Below are 18,061 nucleotides of genomic sequence, written 5' to 3'. Positions count from 1 at the left end.
GATGCAGGCAAAAATGGGGCTATCTACAATAATGCATTATTATGCAAAGCTTTGCATTTTCTCTGTTAGATCCGAAAGAGTCAGTGGACATTTGGCACACAGGGGAGACAAAACAGATTGATTCCGTTCAATATACATTTCTTGGGTACTGCTATGATGAGGAACTGGGAATACTAAGATAAATAATGCTCAATCCCTGACTTGTAACCTTGTGTGCTTGTAACCTTGCAGAGGAGATTGACCTGTGAGATGTTTTCAGTATACTGCAGTAAATACAGGGCTTCCCGGGTGGTGCGTGTGGTAAAGAACCCACCTGTAATGCAGGAGACATAATGAGAAATGGATTCGATCCCTGGTTGGGAAGCTCCCCTGAAGAAGAGCCTGGCAATCTACTCTAGTATTCTTGCTTGGAGAATCCCATGGCCAGAGGAGCCTGGCAGGCTACAGTCCATAGGGTTACAGTAAATACATAATATTCTAAGGGGAGCACCTCCTAGAGGAGGGGTGTTTAGCCCAGCCTTTTAGGGAGAAATTAAGAATGAGTTCTTAGAGGAGTGCAGTCTTGAGCTATGAGGAGATGTTCACTGCATCGAGGAGTAGGGGAAAGGCATTTCATATTCAGGGGAAAGCAGGAGCAAAGCTTGAAAGGAAAAGGAGAGAAGCAGTACGACATGACACGTGCGGGAACTTCTGGCAGGTGGGACTTGTTAAAAACATACAATATAAAACTCAAGGAGTAGCAGGAAGTAAGCATGATGCAGACAAGGGACGTTTCCCTTGTGGCTCAGACGGTAGAGTCTGCCTGCAATGTGGGAGACCCAGGTTCAATCCCTGGGTTGGGAAGATCCCCTGGAGAAGGAAATGGCAACTCACTCCAGTATTCTTGCCTGGAAAATCCCATGGATGGAGGAGCCTGGCAGGCTACAGTCCACGGGGTCACAAAGAGTTGGACGTGACTGAGCAACTTCACTTTCAGACAAGGGAAAGGTCATAGGAGCTCAGACTCAGAAGCATAGATTTTGCTCTGTAACTTATGGAACAGGGGAGTGACACAGTCTTCTTTCAACTTAGTTAGATCATTTGGGCCGCAAAAAGAGATGAAAATACAAGTTGCAGGTCTTTCAGTAGTCTGGGTGAGAAATGATGAGGTCTTTGACCAGGGTGAAAATAGGTAGGGGGGGGAGGAGATAGATTGGAGAATTACTCAGGATGTGAAATGAGCAAATTCAACTGATTTATGGGAGCGTGAAGTGGAAGAAGGGGTCTCGGTTGACGTCCATCTTTCTCAGCTAATGGTTGGTTATATTACTTGACATTGGGAATACAAGAGGGGTAGCAGCTCCCCAGGAGATGACGAGTTCAATTTAGAACATATTGAGTTTGGAATAACGATGAGGCATCCAAATGGAACCACTCAACAGTAATTTAATTTGTCATAGAGAGAAAGCAGGACTAATGGTATAAAGCTGACCCACCAGCATGCCACGGTAAATGATATCAGTCAAGGAGAAATGTAGAGTAAGGCAAGCTGTGAACTAAATAAAGGTAGAACCCTAGAAAATGGCAGTGTTTAACAAAAAGAAATGGTCAGAGAGGTAGAAGAAAAATGAGGAGAAAGAGAACCTATTGTTGGCAACTTTCCAACAGTAAGGCATCATAATTTATCCAGACCACTTTTATTCTTACTTTGGTCCAACAATTCTTACAGAATCTGTCTTCTGGTTAGATTATAGACTGGAACAAAATTGAATCCAAGTTTTTACAGCTAAAGGAAATACTAATAAAATTATGGATCTTGGCGGTAATCATCATGGTTGCTAAAACTATCACATGAAAGACTGATATACAACTTATAACTTGAGGATTAGGCTAACAACTCTTAAACCCATTGATGAATCTTAGCGTCACAAGAAGTGAACAAACCAGCTATTATGTGCCTCTCTTAACCGAAGTATACAAGATTTAGGAGGTATTCTTGGCAGAAAAAAAAGAAAAATCAAGTGAATCTGAGCAAGCATCTATATCTGATGATTCATTTAGGAATTAGAGGAGACATCAAATTACACCATGGATATCCAGTCAGCAAAATACAGAAAATGAGGAATTCTGCTATGTTTTCAGCAAACTAATTGCCAAGAAAGGAAAAGAAAGGGAGTGGGCGGAACTGCAAGGTTGGGACTGACATATATGCACTATTGATACTATGTACAAAATAGATGACTAATGAAAACCCACTGTATAGCATAGGGAACTCTTCTCAATGCTCTGTGTAGACCTAAATGGGAAGGCAATCCAAAACAGAGAGGATATATGTATACATATTTATCGCCTGAACAGTAGAAACTAGCATAACATTGTAGAGCAATTATACTCTAATAAAAATAAATGTAAAAAAGTCTTGAAGGAAAAGCAAAAAAAAGAAAAGAGAAAGGAGACTCTTATAGATTAAAAGAGGTTTAAGGGACAGAGCAACTAAATTCAATGTGTGGATATTTTTAGAACCCCAGTTTGAATAAGAAGTGTAAAAAGCCATTTCTGAGATCACTGGGGGAAATTTGAATACTGATGGGATATTTAATATTAAGAAATTATTGATTATTTTGAGCTTTAAGTATAAAGCAATATCAGAGTTGTGTTTTTTTTAAGAGTCCTTTTAGAAACACTACAAAAGTATTTATAGATGAACTGATATGATAAATGAGTTTGCTTCAGAATAATCCAGAGCCCATATGTACACATGTGGGGTGGGGGAGAGAGAGAGGGAATATAAATAAAACAGGCTTGGGCATACCTTGATAAATGTTGAAGCTGGGTGGTGGGTACCTAGTTCATATACTATTTTCTCTATATATGTTTGAAAATTTCCATGATAAAAGTCTTTTTAAAAGTTTTCTTTCCACCCACCGTCTCCAAAGACGTCACTGAAAATGATTCTAAAAGATCTCTTGGGGGGACTTCTCTGGCGGTTCAGTGGTTAAGACTCGGCGCTTCTACTGCAGGGGGCATGGGTTCCATCCCTGGTTGGGGAACTAAGATCCCGCATGCCCCACAGCCAAAAAAATAAATAAATAAAAAAGATCGTTTAGGGTTCTGGAAAATTATTTGGGGTGATGTTTCCCGTTACTGAAGGTCCACTCTGATGGTTGTAGTTGGCTTTGCGCAGCTGAGCTGTCCTGTCAGTGGGAAGTCTTTGAATCCTAGGCTGTGTGGCTTGTTGTACGGTTGCAGCGTCACAGAAAGCAGTGTCCTGCTCAGACTCTGTTCTGAGTGGCTCCTCTTTTGTACCACAGATGCTGCTAATGGAAACAGTAGCCATGGAGGAAAGAGCAGTGCGTCTAGCTCCACGCCCGCCCGCCCAGGGAATTACTCGTTGTCACCAAGACCTAGCTTTGCCTCGGGAGACCAAGGTATAATACCCATCTTAGAGTTTTGAAATAATGCAACTCAGTTATGGAAGAAGTGCTCCAAAGAGTTTGGAATAATGATGAACTGTCTGGCAGGGCACTCCCAGTTTTCCCTTAGCTTCTCATGCAATATTTTGAAAGTTTATGATTAGTATGAACAATTACAGTTGCGTGTCTTGGTAATTCTACAAGGATGGGCCTACCTAGGAAATAACATTGAAGCAAATATATAAGGTGTATCTTTAAAAGTCATGGGCTTTGATGACCAAATTACAGGGTTCAAAGTTCATCTCTGCTATGTGACTTTGGGTAAATGTGAGCCTTTCACTCACTGTGAAATGGGTATAACAGTGTAGTTATCCTACAACTTCATGGAGTTGTTGATAGAATCAGATGAAATAATTTGGGTAAAACGATACATCATAAAACAGCCTGCAGTTGTTAGATGGTATTATAAGTATGTGACTTTTTCTAATTTTATCTTTACCTCTAGAAAAGTGACTTCGACTTTCTGAGTATAATCGGTAAAGGTCCTTTGTTACTTTGACTTCTTTCCTTTCTTCCGTCACTAAGGACAAGCCTCATCTTTCTCTTTGTGTTCAGCTACCATGTTCATTTCTGGGCCACCAAAGAAGCGACACCGAGGATGGTATCCTGGGTCACCCATCCCCCAACCTGGTTTAGTTGTACCTATTCCTACAGTTCGCCCTCTTTCAAGAACTGGTAAGATTTCAACAGAAGATGGATTTTAAGTTTCCTTAAATTAGCAGAGGTATCTCCTAATCTTGTTCTTTCCATGAACCCTGGAAGATAAATTTCCTTTACCAACTCTTGCGTCCAGCATTCTAGCAGCTGATATTTTGTCCCCATCATATCTGCCATCCAAACAAGCACATGTGCCATCATGAAAGACCTTGAGTTACCATCTGGCTTTGTTGTATCCCATAGTATCCATACACCATTCTTTACAGAGGGCATGAGGCTACCAGTCCGCCGTCACAGAGCATCACTGAACGTGCACTACCAGCAGGGGTGTTAGATGTCTTCTCCTGTGATCTGGTTCCTTACATGACCTATACTGACTGTTTCTGAATTGAACGGTTCAGTCTGTGACTAGAATCCTGAAATCCAACTGATTCTCCCTTATAATACCCAACTGTGGCCATTTGATGCCTCCAGTTAAAATGTTCAAATGCCCATCTACCTTGCTGTATAAAACACAGACAAATGTAAACATACCAATTCTAGGACATGGGGTTATTTAAAAATTTGTTTGCTTAAAAAGTAATTCTAAAGGCTATGTAGAAATGATACATACAAAAAGAATTATGCCAACATGGTACTGTGATTGCCTCTAGGTATACTGACTAATGATGAATTTATCCCTATTCTCATTTTTCTATACTTTTCACATTTTCTGTAATGACTAGATATGCCTTGATAATCTAGGGCAGGAAAAGATAAAATGCGAAACAGAATCCAAAATACTATATATGGGAAAACAACTAAAAGGAAAAACTGCCAAAATGTTAAACAGTAGCTATCTCCAGGTGATCTGATATTGGTTGATATATTTGTTTGTTCCTCTCACTTCTTATTTTATACAGTAAGCATGAATATCTTTAATAAAACAGCCATTAGACCTATGAAACATGCATTTAAAGGTAGTCACACTGTGTTGATTTCAACTGTTTCATTTAGCCTTCCTATCTAATCCTTCTTGTCAAACAACTTTTTTTTCCAGAGTCCCTTTTATCTACCCCAGTTCCACAGACCCCATTAACTGGAATTTTACAACCTCGACCCATTCCTGCAGGGGAAACTGTAATTGTTCCTGAAAATCTGCTGAGTAACTCAGGAGTTAGACCAGTTATCCTGATAGGTAAGGAAAGGAATTCCAAGTTGCCTGTGTCCCCTGGAATCTGGAAGCACGCCTTCATTTCAATGTGTCTTTATTCATGTATTCATGAATGTATTCATTGATGCCTCTATGAATTGTTTCAGCTTTTATTGATCAGCTCTTTCAAGCTATACTAAACAAGGGACTAGAAGTTAGGAAGAAGGCAGCCTTTCTGCCCACAAAGAGCACTGTTTAGTGGGAGGAGTCTAGAGTTCACAGCCAAGAACTCCCAAGAGCTCAGAGGAGAGGGAGCTTAACTCTGCTTGGAGGGGTCCGAGCAGACTTCTCAGAGGTCACCTTTCAGCTGGGGAAGTGAAGGGTGGGTGAGAGCGGACAAAGCTGAGGGGGGCTCATTTCAGGCAGAGGGGGCCAGGCTGCAGAGAAAGGAGCAAGCTGAGCTGGCGAAGAGGCCCCTCTCAGGAGGACCAAGAGGCCCCAGAGCCGCAGAGCTCAACCATGGGAAGTTGTAGGACTGAGAGCCTTTCTAAGCTCTCGATAAGTGGAGGTGCCTTTCATACCTACATCAAGAGGCCCCTCGTTGCCCGGGGCAGGGCAGTGGGGGTGGTGGCTAGCCGAGGCCAGAAGAAGACTGCTGACTTTACCCCTGGGACTAAACAGATAGGGTGTTTAAGCCCAGTGGGCCTTTATGGTATGTCTATGTGAGGTGTTATCTGTTTCTTGCAGTTGGCTTGAGCCTACTGACATGGATGGTTTTGCTTTGAGCCCTGTTCTTTATCAGGCTGGCCCCTGGACCTACAGGCACTGGGGGAAATCCAGTTGTTCACATTCCATACAGTTAGGAAGTGCTTACTGCGCATTCGAGTTACATGCACAGTACAGCTAAGCCTTGGAAGGATAAGTAAAACTAGGACTCTTTGGCGTCTGCCTTTTCGAAAGACTCATGGAGGGAATATTCTCTCCACCAGACCATCAACACTGTGTGTATTTTCAACACATTTTGTCCTATCTACTTCTAAGATGATTTGAGACTTTTATTGACATTCAGGAAGAGAACATAACAAAAATAGCTAAGAGAGCAAAGAGTAAGACCCTCTGAGTATTAATACTTGTGACTGGCAGAATATTGCTGTTGATCTATGAGTTTAGCTTAAACTTTTTAAAAGAAAACCTCAAGAAGTGAAGTAAGCATGTTATGGTAGTCTGTCTGTTCTCTGACTTCTTATCTGATCAGGAATTTTATCTGAAAATATTTTATTCCTGCAGGTTTACAAAGGATACAGAGATGTTTTTGCAAACTTTCATCAATCCTCTATGGCAGAGATATTAATTAGCATGTCCCTATATAATATAATTTGAGTATTTTGTTTCCTGTTCATCTAATTTAATAAAAGGGTAGAATTTAGAGCATTCGAGTGAATTCTCTAGGATTGATATATTTGAGTAATTTGTCTGGTAGCCATTCAGAGGGCAGGGAACTTTGGTAGGCATCATTGATCCTAGTTGAACAAATATACCTGGTTGGACCTCAGGAGGAAATGTTAAACTTTATTGACCTGCTTCTGTTGGGGCAGGCTATGGCACTTTACCCTATTTCTATGGAAATGTTGGTGACATTGTTGTCAGTCCTCTGCTGGTGAACTGCTACAAAATTCCACAGTTGGAAAACAAGGATTTGGAACAATTAGGGTTGACTGGCAGCCAACTCCTGAGCGTGGAAAACATGATTCTTCTGACAATACAGTATCTCGTACGGCTGGGTAAGCTATTTTCCATAATCGTTTGATGGTGATGATTTTTATTCTGTTTTGTAACATAGTTTTTTTCCTTTCTTACCTACTTTCTCACATTTATCCACTTCTTCCTTCTCCTTTTTCGCTTCTAACATTCTTTTTCTTCAACCCCACTCACTATGACTTTTCCTCGTCCTTTCCTCCATTTCTTTCCTATTCATTTCCTTCTCTTCCCTACTTTTTTTCTCCTCATTTCTCAGACCTAGCCTTCCTTGCTCCTCGCTTTGCTTCTTCGGGTTCTAGAAGAGATAAATTGCTCCACCTAGTGTCCAGTCCCTTGTTGATCTAAGATCTCCAAAGCAGCTGATGGCAGACTGTCCCCGAGAGCTGTGGGACAAGTCCTCCCTTGGGGACTCAGGCCAAGCCACCTTTCTGAAAGTGCAGCGCCCATCTGGAATGCAAATGTAGCCATTGCCTTAGACAGTTATTTTCTGATTTTCCACCTTTTTATCTTGTTCATCCACTGTCCCTACACCCATTTCTTTTTTTCTTCTCTAGCTTCATCCCTTTGATGTGGTCCCAGACCGCTTCCCTTCCTTGAGGTAGCATCTTGAAACTCCCTGGAAGGTCTTCTGGGCTTTAGGGTAAAGGGATACGTAGGTCATGAACCCTTCACTTCCTCTGTTTGGTTTCTCCTCCTGAGCCCCATAGTGGGTGTATGCAAGCGCCCTGACAATACTGCAGTGGCTCCACAGCATTTACATTGCAATGTCCTTTATTTTGCAAACTGCAGTGGCCCATCTAATATGCAGCCTAATTATACACTCTTTCCATGACTTCAAACCACTGATTTACTTAGGGAAAATGTTTGAGGTGTAAAATTACAGATTAAAAATGTTATCTGTACTCTTGTGAATTTTTTTTAATGTTTTGAAGTACTTTGGTGTTAAATGATAAAAAGACATGTTAAACAATGTTACACAATTGTTAAACATGTTAAACAATGCTAAACAATGTTACACACTCACACACACATACACACACACACACACACACACAAACTTCACCTTCAGCCTTTGGAGCATCAGCTTGTAGTCTTGGCTATACCTCTTAGTACCCCAAGAGCCTTGACATAGGATCTGCCGTGACATGGGCTTTTGAAATTTGGTAAGGCTTCAGGTATTTCATGAGCCAGTTTCATGATAAATCTGGGACTTGCTGATCATTTTTATTAGCAGGTAGCAAAATTATAAAAAATCTCCTGGGTCTGACATTTGACATCATAATTTTAATTGATACATACTGACTTTCAACCATATTTCAGGATGAAAAAGGAGCTTCAAGATGCTTCCAGGATCAGTAAGACAAGGCCACATGAATTAATGCTATTATGGTAAACCAAACATATCAGTATAGCATTTTTTTCAATCTCAGTAACAATTTAAGTAGTCAAAGTCCAAGTTAATTAAATGAACTACATGGTCAAAACAAAATATCTTCCCTTAAATTACTAAAAGCTCTTTTCTTAAAAAATAGAACACTCTTTATTAGACAAAACTCTTCTCTGCCCTTCAGGATCAATTCTCTCCAGAGTTTTACTTGCCACCAATTAATTATGTTTCTCAATGTCCTAAATAAATAGCTGTTTCTTTTTCTTAATGTAGATTTTAAACATTGAGATATCACTTCTCAACTAACTCTTCTGGAGTCCTTAATTTTTTTTTTTTTTTTTTTTTGGCCTTCAAAAGTCTCAAAGAAGGCAGCAAGAATATTTTTACGTATTGTATAGATTATACATAGACATCCAAAAAAATAAATCCAGACTCCTAAGAGGACAGGGCTAATACTCAGATGGCTCAGTTACCTGATGTTAACAGAGAAGAAGAAAAGCAAGATTTTTCAGAAGGAATGGATCCTTCCACTACAGTCACTTTTTAAAAAATAAGTCTCAGTTATTTCACAATTTGAAAGTCTTTTGAAGTAGATGATGAAATCAGCAAATCCAGAGTCTTGGAGGACCCTGAGTCGGTTGGAACCTTGTTCTGTCCTATTATGGCAGCTCTAACTGAAAAGTCTTCAGCCCTGTTGTCTGGGCTGAGTAACTGGAGATCAGTACTTGAAGGGGGAAAAAATGACCATAATCAAGTGGAAAAAAGGCTCCTGCAATTTAGCCATAAAGGCTAAGGATGAAGAAATGACGGGAGGTGATTGGAAACAAGGCAATTTATTCTTAAAAAAAGTCTCTTACTTCATTTAAACTTTAATACTTTTTCTTCCATTTCTCAATTCCATCAACAGTAATTCCATCAAAACTCTATAGAAGTGAATTTTAAGGCAACCAAGAATGCCATGAATGTGTTTGAGATTTTATTTTCCCAGAATGCCTTTGTGTTTGGGATTAATGATGCTGCCTAATAGAACATGTTAACTCCATTGTGGTTTGGAGTGGGTCCTATGACATACCTGCTCACCAGCCTCCTCAGATGGCCCATGAGAAGCAGGAGGCACCTGGAGGCAGGCAGAGCCACATGCTTTTTGAACTGTGGTTTGTTCTGATGGGAGAAATCTTTAAACAGACGACCACCTTCCCTTCTCCTCATACAGTCAATACAATTGTATGCACTTTGAGCTCACTACTAACTGTGTGCTTAATGGCCGCGAACCATGGTGCTAGTTCCGTAAAGTTAAATGAAGACCAGAAACTTTGGTGGTTCCCAGGTGATTAAAAAAGGTCTCCCCTAGTAAAGAATTGGGGAAGACACAGAAACACAAAGCCAGTGTAAGCACTGCCAATTCTTCGCCCTCTTTCTATATACAGAAGGGAAAAATCTGTGAGGACGTCACTCTTTTACTTCCCTCTGGCTCCAGCCAATCCTGGAAAAAACTAGGGTTTTTTTCCAAATTAAAATTGTTTTTTGTTAGCTTTTTATTTTGTATTGGGGTATAGCCAACTAACAATGTTGTGACAGTTTCACAGCATAATCACATGATGGACAGCAAAGGGACTCGGCCATACATAATACATGCATCCAAACTCCCCTCCCATCCAGGCTGTCGTATAACATTGAGCAGAGTTCCCTGTGCTAGACAACAGGTGCACTTGTGGTTATCCAAAATTGTTTGTTTTTAAAACATATTTAAAAAGAAAAAAACGATAACATTTTATTTAATTTTGCTTGTCCTAAACATTACTAAACTTTCACTTTCTTAGTTTCCCAGAGACGACGGGCAGGGTCAGGGAGGCCACTTAAATCCCTGTTAAAGGAAGGAGAGATTTCTGATTCGTTCAGGTGCCTCCTTCCCATACAGAAGTCAGGTCCCTTGTCCCTGTTTTCTTCTGCAAGGGGCTTTTGACTCTGGATTCCAAGGCAATTGCTTGATCTCAGATTACAGACACTGAGGGGTTCTAGATCCGTTTTAGAAGCCTGAGTTTCAAAGCTCAGTTCTGCACAGAAGAAGGGGTTTTGCGTAGCAGCAGTGAACCCAGCCCTACAGTTTCACCTTAAGTGTAAGAATTCATTTGTGTCACTTGGATGCCAGACATTGACTTGCTTATTTTGTCCTAAAGCCTAGTTGAGTTTCTAAAGAGAAACAAAATACCCCTAATTCCAGGGTGGATGGATCAACTGTGAAAGCTTAGCCATAACCACAGTCAGAGAGGAGGGCCAAAGGCCATCTTTACCCCAGAACTCTGGGACATAACTCACTGATGAGAGCATTCTCTATCTGGGGAAAGTGTGAAACTGTCTAAATATAAATTGGGAGTGAAAAATAACTTAATTTTCCTTGTGGACAGTATTCTCAAAATTTCATACAGAAGCTACACATGAAAATGTTTTTCTAAAGTATTTATGAATAAAATGAGAACTGCGTGAAGCCTGAAGCTGATTATACACACTAGTGGGTTAGCGTCTTGCCTCATTAGTCATTAACTATTTCCATAATGCCAAGTTTAATATGTCAACAAAAACACTACCTTCAGTGTCCTGCAATCTATGGGGTTGCAAAGAGTTGAACACAACATAGCAACTCAACAACAACAACAATATTATATAATAATATTTCTGATATTATTTAAAAAATTACCACCCTCAGTGACCATCTCCCAAGGCATACAGTGGAACTGATACTCTCTGAGCACATCTTTTTTCTTAAAGATAACAGGAACAGAAGTCTGCATTGTAAAAATATATACTAAGGCAGACAGAGAAGAGAAGATAGTTTCACAAAAATGATTAGTAGATGTACTATACTTAAGGCCACTACAGGAAAAAGAGCTTACTTGCCAGCCAGAGTACACAGCATACTGGTGTATTTGTGTGTATATGTGTATGTCTCTCTTTTCTAGCTGTGATCTTAAAAAAAAAAAATTCTAGCTGTAATTCTCTTCAATTTAGGTCCTGATCAGATACCTCTCAGGGAAGAATTTGAACAAATTATGCTGAAAGCTATGCAGGAATTTACTCTGAGAGAGCGAGCCCTGCAGATGGGTGCTCAGTGCACACCAGTGTCACCAGGACAACTCCCCTGGCTGGCTAGATTAATTGCCAGCGTGTCTCAAGACCTGGTTCATGTGATTGTGACCCAGAACTCTTTGGCAGAGGGCATTTCAGAGACTTTGAGGACGCTCAGTGAAATGAGGCACTATCAAAAACTACCGGATTATGTGGTAACCATTTGTGCTTCGAAAATCAGAGGAAATGAGTTTTGCGTGGTCGTATTAGGTGAGTAATTTTTAAAATCTATTCATTCAATCATCTGTCCATTTGAAAACTATTTACTGAGTGTTACAGCAATCCATGCCATTAATCTCTGATCGAGGGCCTCAGCTTGGGTTCTTCCTCCTAAAGTTAACTTTTCCTTTGCTCCTCAGATCAGATTTTTTGCAGCCTGCAGTTTGGCTAGCATCCCTGTCAGCTGGTGGTGGGAGCATTATTTCAAAGCACATCCTGGTAACAGATACCCTTGTCTCATGTCACTTCTGTCCTTAAAAGGTTTTGGAAATGTTACCACTCTAGCATGTGATAAAGCCACTGCCACAGGTGGCCTAAGCCAGTTCATCATTATCTGCCAGGGACTTAACTCATAGATTCACCTCTTTGCCGGAGAGGGTATTTAATGCTGTAACACTGACCGTAAAGAAAAGCTTCAGAAAGTTGGTACATTACAAAATGCGTTTTTGATTCTGGTGCTGATTTTCTATCAGATGCCATCCTGAGTTGCCATTTGGACTAAATTTTGCTTTTCTCCTCTCTGTGAATGGCTCTCACATCTTCCTAACAAAGGGGCCAAGCCTCCTTGCTTTGACGAAACCCACCTGCCTATCTCTCTGTGATGTATGTATCTTTCAACAAGCTTCATCAGAAAGTGTAACACATTCATTTTTTCTAATTTTCATTTGTTAAAAAAACAACATAAGTTTACATTTTTTTAAGGCTGATATTCATAATAGCCACGCAGACAATGTTTTAAAGCTTTTTCACATCCCTCTCTTCTTTAAACACATCCATGGCATGTTTTCCCAGTTACAAACATGCATGCCTGTGTGCCAGGCTCCTCTGTCCACGGGATTCTCCAGGCAAGAATACTGGAGTGGTTGCTATACACATAAGGGATGTTATTTTTTTCTCTTAATCACCTAACTTTGTATTTGAAACTTCATTTCAAATGAAGTTTTGGAATCATCCTTTCAAATGCTGGGTAATCACCAGCATTACCTTTGGATGCACCAGACTTTCCTTTTCCAAGTCTCTCTAGGCACAGACTCTGGTTGCATTTTCAGTTCTGGCTGTTTTATTATAAATCATGTCCCGGTGAGCATTTGTCCACTGGCACGTCATCTCTCCCTCTGTTCTGCAGGTCAGCACCAGTCCAGGGCTCTGGCAGAGAGCATGCTCACCACAAGTGAGTTTTTGAAAGAAATTAGTTATGAACTCATCACGGGAAAGGTCAGTTTCCTGGCATCGCATTTCAAAACCACATCGTTAGGTGAGTGGCTGTCGGATTCAGCAACGCTTCTGGGTCCCCAGCTGTGTGATTTTCTGGATCTAAATCTTAGCCTGTCCAAGAGCTGAGAGTGGAACTTAAGCTCGACGACTTATGTTCCCTCATGTGGAATGGTTTCTGCTAAGCATTTTGTTCCTGACACAGCAGAGGGGTGCGGGCCCTAGGATGGGAGGCCTCAGTTCAGCCACTGTTTTGTCTTGTGACCTTGGGCAACACCGGGCCTCCCCGGACCTCAGTTTTCTAATATGTCAAATGGAGACGCAGTGGTCCCATCCTGCCTGCTCTGGGTATGACAGGGTTGAGAGAGAATTAGCAATAGTATGTGAGAGCCTGCTCCCTGAAAGCATGATACAAACAAGGGCAGCTGTGCCTCCGGGGACCCTTGTACGGGGGTGGCTGAGTGTGAATTCTGATGTGAGAAGTAGGATGGCCGGCAGATCTCGACAGAAACCCAGCCTAGCTGCCCAACATCTCATACAAACACATCCTTCCTGGTAACTTCCTCATCTCCCCTCCATTTTGCAACAGGTGATGACCTAGACAAGCTGCTAGACAAAATGCAACAGAGACGAGGAGATAGTGTGGTGACCCCTTTCAACGGAGATCTGAACGAATACGTGTCGCCTCAAGAGGCCGCTGCTATGATCCCCACTCAGAACCTGGGTAATGTCACCTCAGGCCAAAAGGAGGGAACCCCCCTCCCTCAGGACGGACATAGAAGCTGACTCATTCTGAGGGTTCTGAGGGCTTGTCTTTCAGTCATGGACTGTGACAGGTCTTTCCTCATTATCTCCTTGAGACGTCTGGCTCAAGTTAAAAACGCCTTACCCTGTGCGTGCATGCATGCTCAGTCATGTCCGACTCTTTGTGACCCCATGGACTGCAGCCCACCAGGCTCCTCTGTCCATGGGTTCCCCAGGCAAGAATAGTGGAGTGGGTTGCCATTTCCTTCGCCCTTACCCTGTGGCCTGGGTCTGATGCCTTTGTTCTTAGTAAATGTCACCTAGAATTAGGTCAAAGATTTTATTTTAAACAGTACTGCTCTCTCTTTTTTTCCCCTCACAAGATTCTGGGGTCCTTGGTGTACCTTCCTTAGCTCCATAGCTGGGCCCACCAGCTCTTGGTGCTCACACAGGGCTTTAGAGAACTGCCTGAAAGAATCTGGACAAAAGTCTGGCCTGGGCCTCTGGCTCTCCACTGCCTGCACTTACCTTCCAATATGTAAAACACACATAATCTCAGGGCTTCCCTGATGGTGCTAGTGGTAAAGAACTTGCCTGCCAATGCAGGAGACATAAGAAGTGCAGGTTTGATCCCTGGGTTGGGAAGATTCCCTGGAGGAGGACATGGCAACCCACTCCAGTATTCTTCCCTGGAGAATCCAAGGACAAAGGAGCCTGGCGGGCTACGGTCCATAGAGTCACAAAGAGTCGGACGCGACTGAAGCGACTTAGCAAGCACACAATCTCAGGGTTAGTGAGGCCTTCCTGGAAGCTGGAGCAGAAACACTGACACATCGTGTGTCCTACAGCGGACTTGCAGGATGCCAAGGGGGACGGTGGGACCAGGGTGAGGAGTTGGATCTCTAGGTTGGATTCCGTTAGGTTCAGATTCCTTCCCTAAGTCCCTATTTGATAGGGACAGTGTCAAAAAGGACAGAACAAAGAACAGAAGGATGGATATGAAACAGATCCGTATGAGCAGCTGCTGACAGCTTTTTGGCTTCTATTAATGCTTGGTGGGAATGCATCCTTCAGGCATTAGGATGACCACAATAGGAAAAGGAGCGTGGCTTGGCATCACCCCAGGCATAAAAATGAATTTGAAGGCAATAAAGATTTTTGACTCCTGGACAGTATATGGTGGTAAAGTAATCATCCACATAATCTAAAATGTATTATGTGAACCAAGTTAGAATTTTAAAATTCTCAGAATACTTACAGATTCCCATATTCACACCCTTGATTCCCTGTTTAAGAAACATTGCCTAAAATACACAATAAATAAATAAGAGATTTTAATGATGAAAAAGAAAAGAAACACTGCTTAAACATATTTTTAGCTTTCCTCCAACTTCAAAATTTGCTAAGTTCAAGTCTACAAAGTTATGCCTCCTCTTTTAGTCCCCAGCTGTCTAACCTGTGAAATGAAAAATATAACAGACTAACTATCCAAAGATGGATTTTTTATTTTGATTGATTACCTTTGTGGGTCAAAAAATACATGGGCTGTTCTTAAAAGTTGCAGTTTGGGGCTTTTCTAGTGGGTTGTCTCAGCCAGTAGGGAGACCCACTCACTGTCAGGGTTCCATGGTGGCTGGTGGTCATGTGACCACTGTCTTTGCCTGGGCTGTATTGCAGCTTGGTTTTAAAAAATATTTATTAGCACAGGTTAATTGGGCCCTTGTGTGTGCCGCTCAGACTTCCACATGTGTTCCTAATAAAAAGCAGTCCTTTCAAGAAGCATTTAATGTTTCCTGCTCAGGTGTTTAGCCAACTAACCCTATTTCTCGTGTCTGTGTGAACGCACGCACGTATAAGAGATTGATCACTTGGTCGTAACTTGTAATAAAAAGCTACTGGCATGTTTAAAGTATCTGGGCAATGTTTTTCTAGTATGTCACCTGTTGAGCAGCCAGCTGGATGTGTCATGAATCAGGTCTCTTCAGATAGTACAGGCGTCAGCACCAGAGTTGACCACAGGCACCCAGACCTGCCAGGTCACACACACTGGCAAAGTGGAGTTAAGTGGAAAGAAAGGTGAAGTTAGTGTCATGGGGAGGAGAATTTCAAACCATGTTGCAACTGACTTGCTGGAGAGACAGTGTTTACTGCAGTGCCATCCAGAAAAGCTCAAAGGAACTCAGCAAGATTATGGTTATGGCATTGCCTCTGTTCTGGGTCTGGGCTCGGGCACCTGACCTGTGCTGACAGTCCTAAAGAAACCAGGAAGCTTGTCCCCTTTCCAGAGATGAGTCCTGGCTCCAGCTGCAAGGATGTGGTCTGTCGGCCTTGTTTCTGGGCAAGGGAGGGGTGCTGAGCTTGTACTTTGTGAGATGATCGATTTTACAATAATACATTTGTGAAATTGGCACATTCACTTTTGAGCACATCCTTTCAGCTGAGTTGTCAGGGAAAGTGGGCAATCTGTTAAAAGTCAATAGAGAGAGAGGGTAGGAAGTGAAGGTTCTTGGTGACAGAGCATCACTTTACACTGGGTGTATTACTTGTCCCTGTATAGATTCATAGAGGCCATCACAGAAGTGAATTAATCGTGTTTTTATGACTTTTTCACATTTTAGATTTAGGGAATGAAACCTTCCAGATTTATCAGCCACAGCTCACAGTTGCCAGAAAACTCTTGTCCCAGGTGTGTGCTATTGCGGACAGCGGCAGCCAGAGCCTGGACCTTGGCCACTTCAGCAAAGTGGACTTCATCATCATTGTCCCAAGGTCAGAAGTCCTGGTGCAGCAAACTCTTCAACGGATTCGACAATCAGGTAAGATGGAGCTTTCAAGGAGGGCCCTACCTAGATCCAGTCTTAGATTCACTCTGCTTTTTCCTTTGGCTTAATCCAAACATTTTTAGGGCACTTCCGTCTTTTTGTTTACAGTAATAAATATCACAGGAGTACTTTAAATATTACTTTAAATTCATATGTAAGTATGTCCTCAAAGTACTCTGACCTTGTCCCTCCTAGGTCAAGGGTAAATTGATATGCATGTTTGCCCGATTCTGTTAAATCTGTGATTTCATCAGTGGCCTGGAAGCTGGACATTCATTTATGAAGAGAAATTCCCTCAGGGCAAAGATAACCCTGCTTGGGGTGGTGGGGTCTGAGCTACCTGAACTCTTTCTATCGCTGAGGACTTTTATTATACATTTAGCACACTACCAGCATGTTTTCAACCTAGAAACCAGAACACTACCCCGCCCTGTGTCAGCAATGAGAAACCTCATTTTAAAAATTCAAAGTTAGAATTTCTCCTGATGACCTTAGGAGAGAGTCATCTCCTAAGAGAATAAGCCGAGAAGGAAAAAAAATTTTTTTCCAGAAAATGTAAAAAGGAGCAAATATTTTAGTAGTCCGTGGTAAATAACATCCCTCTCAAACATCACATTTGGTTAGAATTACAAGAAGCAATAAGGAATTTGGAAAATTGAGACTGCTGGAAAATGCCTGCTTTTGTTAACTAGGTTTGAAAAGGAAATTATAAATGTCAAGTTGCTTCTGAGTACCTTAGCTGAGGGCAAACACACACAAACACACTCACAGAGATTTTTAAGTGGAGGATAAATCTTTTTGCCACAGTATAAAAAAAATTTATTTTCTATATATTTGGAAACAGGTGGGAAGCAGGAAAATTCAGAAGAGCTTGAAATACAGTTTATAGATGTTCTGCACCTGTCATTTACTACACCTTAAACTTTACATGCAGAGCACCTGGGGGCCTTGTTATTAATAAAACACACATTCCTGGGACTTCCCTGGTGGTCCAGTGATTAGGAGTTTGCCCTCCAGTGCAAGGGGTGTGCGTTCTATCCCTGGTCGGCCGGGAGCTAAGATCCTACATGCCCTATGGCCAAAAACCCAACACATAAAACAGAAGCAATATTGTAACAAATTCAATGAAGACTTTAAAAAATGGTCCTCATAAAAAAAAAAAATCATTAAAAAAGAAAAGCACATTCCCTTCAGCAGGACTGGGTTGGCTTCCAGCAAGCTCCCAGGGGAGACCAGACGGCTCGTCAGAGAAGCACCCTTTGATGAGCACAGCTCTCCATGAAATCTCTCGTTGCTAGTCCCATGGGCTAGATGAGCCAGCTAACCATAGCCTTTTCCCTCTTTAACATCTCTTAGTGGCTGTGCCTGAGACATGGAAGGTCTGTCCATGGCTTCTGGAGACCCAAGCAGCCGATTAATAGTGCAATCTTCGCTTTAGGCTCTAAAATTTTGATTGACAAGTTACACCACAGTCAGTTGGAAATACTGACTTGTAAGTGAATTGGCCAGAAATGGTCAGATGCCTTCTCTCTCAGCTCTTCCAAAGGCAGGAGCG

General features: G+C 41.8%; 1 protein-coding gene across 1 annotated transcript in view; it reads left to right on the top strand.

The window, feature by feature from the left end:
* Positions 1-18,061, top strand: part of GREB1L (GREB1 like retinoic acid receptor coactivator) — a 244,611-nt gene that overhangs the window by 176,867 nt on the left and 49,683 nt on the right. The window contains exons 9-16 of the mRNA XM_043444069.1: positions 3,291-3,407; positions 4,008-4,127; positions 5,149-5,286; positions 6,837-7,022; positions 11,393-11,719; positions 12,855-12,983; positions 13,530-13,664; positions 16,303-16,500. Of these exons, the coding sequence (XP_043300004.1) occupies positions 3,291-3,407; positions 4,008-4,127; positions 5,149-5,286; positions 6,837-7,022; positions 11,393-11,719; positions 12,855-12,983; positions 13,530-13,664; positions 16,303-16,500 (1,350 nt within the window). The remainder of the gene's footprint in view (positions 1-3,290; positions 3,408-4,007; positions 4,128-5,148; positions 5,287-6,836; positions 7,023-11,392; positions 11,720-12,854; positions 12,984-13,529; positions 13,665-16,302; positions 16,501-18,061) is intronic.

The sequence above is a fragment of the Cervus canadensis genome, chromosome 23 (genome assembly GCF_019320065.1).
Source record: "Cervus canadensis isolate Bull #8, Minnesota chromosome 23, ASM1932006v1, whole genome shotgun sequence".
NCBI lineage: Eukaryota > Metazoa > Chordata > Mammalia > Artiodactyla > Cervidae > Cervus > Cervus canadensis.
This window is presented reverse-complemented; position numbering and strand designations above follow the sequence as displayed.